Here is a 5,680-nt window from a genome sequence, read left to right as displayed (position 1 = left end):
AGGGCCAGAACCCAGCCAGCTCTGAGGTGGGTGAGCCTGAGTGGGTGGCACTTGAGGAGAAGCCGTGACAGGGCTCCTGCGGCCCTGAGGGTGCCTCTTCCCTTGAAAGAGACGGTCAGGCCGGGCCCAGGCCCACAGCAGCGCCCCCGGGCCACCCAGCGACCCAGAAGCTTGCCCACAGTGCCTCAGCCTGCCCGTGGGGACCCTGCTTCTGCGAGGAGCCTCAGCGGGAAGCTGAGGTGAGGTCGCACTCCCTCGGGGGGCCTGGGCCCAGCTCCCCTTCCCGTAAGTCGTCCTTGTAGGAAGAGTCTTAGAAACTGTCAAGAGCGCTTAGAACTGTCTCAGAAGCTTTCCTTGGGGCACGGGTCTCACTCAGAGCTTGAGCTCACAGTTGGGCCTCCATCCTCACACTAACCACCCCCCGCCCCAGCTTGGCAGCCACTGGGGGACACCTGTCCCTGCCCCTCCCCGTCACCCACCTTAAACAGTAAATCGAGACCCAAAGAGGGTTTCTGGGGCCTCAAAGCGTCTGTGGGGAAGGAGCGAGCTGGGCACCCTCCCCACCTCCCCAGCGCTCTGTGAAGCACACCTGGCTTCTCGAACATGAGGAAACACCGCTCAATGCTTCTCCTCCTCACCTGGGGGCCCCGCTCGGCCTCCCATACCCGTCCCCGCTCCGCAGACTCGGCCTCCGGCTTCAAGTCCTGTCCAGGCCTGGCTCCGTCCCTCACCGCTGTGGGATCTTAGGCACCAGGCTTCACCTCTCTGAACCTCAGCATCACAGGGAAATGGGTGGGGGGTGGGTGGAGCTGTGGCGGTCAGGGTCTTGGGCAGAGCGGGGTGGGTGGGGAGGAGGCCGGCAGCCCCTCGGTCCCTCAGCCCCCAGCTCCGCTGCCCTGGTCGCACCTTGCGGGACCAGCGTGTTGGCCAAGACGGCGAGGCCGGCCCCAGCCAGGGAGCCAGCCAGGGTCGTGCGGCGGCCGAAGAACCTGAGCAGGAAGGTGGTGATGGCCCGGGCCAGGAGGTCCACGGCTCCAAAGAGGACCTGAGGGAGGAAGATGTTGCTCCCCAGGTTCTGCAGGTCGAGGACTATCCCGTAGTATGAGACGGTGAGGAAGAAGCTGTGGGGGGCATCCAGAGTCAGGCCCCTGCCCCAAGGAGGAGCGGGCACCCCTGGGGGGCATCCAGAGTCAGGTCCCTGCCCCAGGGAGGAGTGGGCACCCCTGGGGGGCGTCCAGAGTCAGGCCCCTGCCCCGTGGAGGAGGGCTCACCCTGGGAGCATCTGCCCACATGGGGTCTGTGCCAGAAGAAACGTCAGCCCAGCCCCTGGGCAGCCTGCAGGATCATCTCCCCGGGGTCAGGCTGTCCCAGGAAAGGGTGGGGAGGACAGTAGCCCATCCAGTCCAAGTGTGGGCCTTGGTGTCAGCCACGGCGGGCTGCGCATCGCCTCTCAACCTCCTGTCCACCAACCAACCAGCAGGAAGACGTGACCCTCTCTGGGCAGACAGGGCAGTGAGTCAAGCTGACCTGTCTCTCTATCAGGTTCTAGTGGATTTCCCTGGTGGCTCAGATGGTAAAGAATCTGCCTGTGATGCAGGAGACCTGGGTTTGATCCCTGGGTTGGGAAGAACCCCTGGAGAAGGGAATGGCAACCCACTCCGGTGTTCTGGCCTGGCGAATCCCATGGACAGAGGAGCCTGGTGGGCTACCCTGGTGGGGTCGCAAAGAGTCGGACACGACCGAGCGACTAACACACATACACTGCCCTCTGGCTCTGCTTCCTATATCCGGTTGTGGCCAGAAACCTGCTCTACTGGCCAGGAACCTGGGCAAGTCTCTGTCTGCCCCTCACTGGCTGCCAGTTTCTTTGTCTCGAAACATGGGGTTAATAACAGAAAGGGGTCTCAGTGGAAGATGCTGGGCTGTCCACTTCAGGATAGAAAGTCTTATTTTTGCAGCTCTTGGGAGTGCTATGCCCCAGCTGGGCAGAGCATCCCATGGCTGGTCTACACTGGCCAGAGGGATGACTCGGAAGGGCCGCCCCAGCTCCCAGGTCCCCAGTCTGGGGCCTGGCTGTGACAGCACCTGTCCCCTGTCCCTGCTGCTTCCTGCCCTCCCTGCCCCCACTCCCCTCCACAGGAGGCGACCCCTGGAGCTCTCTCCATGAACTTCATGCTCCCAGACCTCCATCTCAGAGTCTGCCACCCAGAGGGTGTCCCCTGCCCCTACTCAGGAGGGTGGCTTCTGAGTAGCTGAATGTCGTTATTGTTTAGCTGCTAAGTTGTGTCCACCTCTCCGCCAGGATCCTCTGTCCATGGGATTCTCCAGGCAAGAATCCTGCAATGGGTTGCCTTCTCCAGGGGATCTTCCCAGCCCAGGAATGGAACCCATATCTCCTAGATTGGCAGGTGGATTCTTTACCGCTGAGCCACCTCAGTAGCTGAATTTCTGCCCCTTGGAGATTGACTCTGGCTCCACAAGTGGCCATGCAGGTAAATAATTCTTGACCACTTTTCCAATCCACCCCACCCCGCTCTTCACCTGGACAGTCCCCAGCCCTCCCCTTCAGCAGCGCCTGATTGCTGCCCCCAAGAGGCTTCATTCAGGTGCCACCAGGCTAACAGCTGCAGAGAAAAGCTGCAATTCCTGCAGAAACAGGTGCTTCCTGAAGCTTGTGAACAAGACTGGGAGAAAAGCTGGGCTGACTTGCGGGCACAAGCACCTGGAGTCTTAGCCAGTAATAACTGGGTTAACAGTCAAAGCCAAGAAAACCCAGGAGGGTGGCCGCCTCTCAGTCTGTGATTTGAATGACAAAGGGTGCAGAGCAGCCCCTGGGAGAACTGAGGAAGCCTTGATGGCTTTTGAAAGAACAGCCCTGGACACTCACTGGCCCCCGGGCACTCCTTCTAATTTATCATCAGAAAAAGAAAAGCAAAAAATACAGAGAGAGGCATTTGCTGCATTCTTTGCTCTAAGATGCAGCACATATTTGCCATTATAACCCACATGTGCTAAAATATAGCATAAAATTAATGTTTTCCTAATTTTGAGTTTTATTTCCAGATCGAGTCCCAATCAAACCTGACCCTCGCTTTTTGATCCGCTCTTCAGGAAGTCGCTTAAACTGACTTTGTCTTAAGGAGTCTTTGCCTGGTCCCAGGTGGAAAAGACCCTGATGCTGGGAAAGATTGAGGGCAGGAGGAGAAGGAGGCGACAGAGGATGAGCTGGTTGGATGGCATCATTGACTTAACGGACGTGGGTTTGAGCAAACTCTGAGAGATGGTGAAGGACAGGGAGGCCTGGCGAGCTGCAGTCCATGGGGTCACAAAGAGTCGGACTCAGCTGAGCAACTGAACAGCACTAACAACAAAGGCCGCCCTGGGGGACAGGGCCTCCTTGGGCGGGGAGTCCACGCTCACTGCGGGGCCAGAGGGTCTAGCGGGGAGCTCAGCCAGGGTTCAGATGCCCACTCTGTCATCTCGGGCACGTGTCTTTCCTCCCCTGGCCCCTCTTTCCCATCTCTAAAGTGGGATATAAATGAACTCATCTCATGGGATGGCTCAGAGGGGGCCGTGTGTGGCGGGAACGTGGTCGCTTCCACACCCCAGGAGTCCAGCTGTCAGGGTGAGTCTGGTGCTGACTTTCCAGCTCCTGCTGGTCCCTTGGCTCTGGGGACATCACGGCTCTGCCCTTGCCCTGGGCTTCAGTCTGACCCGGCCCCCGGCCCAGGACCATATCCCAGCCCTGCTCTCTGGCTGACTTTCTGCACAAGCCAGCCTCCTGACCACATCTGTGCGTACTCCGTCTCCCCCACCTATCAGGCTCCTGACCCCTGGGGGAGCTGCCTGTCCAAGCCAGGGATGTACCCCATGAGGCTGTAGGGGCTGTTTCCCCCTGAATACTGCCCCCCAAGCCCTGTACCGGGAAGGGTACACAGGACGGCATACTTCACCACCAACAGGTTGCAGGTTCTCCAGCGGAGCACGGGCAGGCGGAACAGGTCCAGCACTGACTGGCGGGACTTCGCAGAGGCCACCTCCTGCATGCTGGACATCAGTACCTCTGGGGGCAACGGGGCAGTGAACGCTGGGACCATGGCCCTGCCCCACTCCCATGCCAGACATGGTGTCCAGGTGGGCAGAGGGTTGGGGAGAGCCTGGCCTTGGGCCCTGGAGATGGAGAGCCCTGGGGGTTGGTGGGGCTGAGGGCAGAAAGGCTGCTCTTTGGCCCAGCCTGAGCTCTCTTCTGCAGACCCAGTTCCCTTCTAGGAGCCAAGGCATGGTCTTGTGTCCCGTCTCTGGCTGCTAAGCTGCCTGCTGCAGGGAGCCCTTGGCAGTTACCCCGAGAGGCCCTGCCATCCCTCTTCATTCCTCTTGGCTGGCTTCAGGGCACAGCTGCCCAGTCACACTGGCTCCGTACTGCATCCCAAGTGCCCATCCAGTCTACACCTGCGCCCAGGCCCTGCCTGCCCCTGCTCAGCTCAGTCCTGGCCAGCTCTAGCTCACCTCCTCCTGGAAGCCTTTTCCGATCCTTCTGCCCTCAGGGAACTCTGAGTCCTCTTGTCTCTGTCCGCACATCCTCTCACACCTACTTCCTTGAAATAGCTACCTTCAGACAAGCACATCCCATTTCTCCAAATATACTGAAGAGCCTTATGAGGTAAGTGGGCAATATATGTGGGTTAAGGCGGTGACTAATAGATGTGGTGATGTGGGTGCGTGGTTGTTGGTGGTGGTGGTTGTTTTGTTGCTAATGGTGGCTGTGCTGTTGATGGTGGCTGTGGTGGAGCTGGGGCTAGTGATGACGGTGACGCTGACTGTCTTGGTGGTGTGGGTATTGATGGTGGTGTTGATGGTATTGGTGGTGCGGATGATCATAAAGATGAAGTTGATGGTGATGGCATTGCTGGTAGAGGCGATGGTGGTGGGAATAGTGATCATGGGTGTGTGGAGAGTGTAGTGGTGTTGATATTAGTGGTGTTATTATTGTTGGTGGTGGTGGTAATGACAGTGGTATTTGTGTAGAAACGATGGTAGTGGTGGTGACTGTGGGTGTGGCGGAGGTGGGAACGGTGGTGATAATGGAGATGTGATGCAGGTGTGGTAGTAATGGCAGCGGTGCTGACAGTGGCGGTGCTGACTGTGGTTATGAGGGTGGTGATGACAGTGGGGATGGGGATGGTGATATGGACGATGGTGGCGACGGACGTGGTAATCATGGTGATGGTGGTGATGGTCGTGGTGGTGGGGGGGATGGTGATGGTGGTGGGGATGGTGGTGGTGGTGTGGTGGGGATGGTGATGGTGGTGGGGATGGTGATGGTGGTGGGGATGGCAGTGGTGGTGGGGATGGGGATGGTGGTGGGGATGGTGGTGGGGATGGTGATGGTGGTGTGGATGGTGGTGGTGGTGGTGATGGTGGGGATGGAGGTGGTAATCATGGTGATGATGGTGATGGTTGTGGTGGTGGTGGGGATGATGATGGTGGTGGGGATAGTGGTGGTGATGGTGATGGTGGTGGGGATGGTGATGGTGGTGGGGAGGTGGTGGTGGTGGTGATGGTGGTGGGGATGGTGGTGGTGATGGTGATGGTGGTGGGGATGGTGATGGTGGTGGGGATGGTGGTGGTGATGGTGATGGTGGTGGGGATGGTGATGGTGGTGTGGTGGGGATGGTGGTTT

At 59.0% G+C, this 5,680-nt stretch overlaps 1 protein-coding gene across 1 annotated transcript in view; it reads right to left on the bottom strand.

Moving 5' to 3' along the window:
• The window catches only part of SLC22A11 (solute carrier family 22 (organic anion/urate transporter), member 11), a 16,343-nt gene that overhangs the window by 2,500 nt on the left and 8,163 nt on the right, over positions 1-5,680 (bottom strand). The window contains 2 exon segments of the mRNA XM_010837997.1: positions 907-1,121; positions 3,949-4,061. Of these exon segments, the coding sequence (XP_010836299.1) occupies positions 907-1,121; positions 3,949-4,061 (328 nt within the window).

Source organism: Bison bison, unplaced genomic scaffold, assembly GCF_000754665.1.
Source record: "Bison bison bison isolate TAMUID 2011002044 unplaced genomic scaffold, Bison_UMD1.0 scf7180017864089, whole genome shotgun sequence".
Classification (NCBI taxonomy): domain Eukaryota; kingdom Metazoa; phylum Chordata; class Mammalia; order Artiodactyla; family Bovidae; genus Bison; species Bison bison.
The sequence above is the reverse complement of the archived record's forward strand: the minus strand, read 5'-3'. Positions and strand labels throughout refer to the sequence as shown.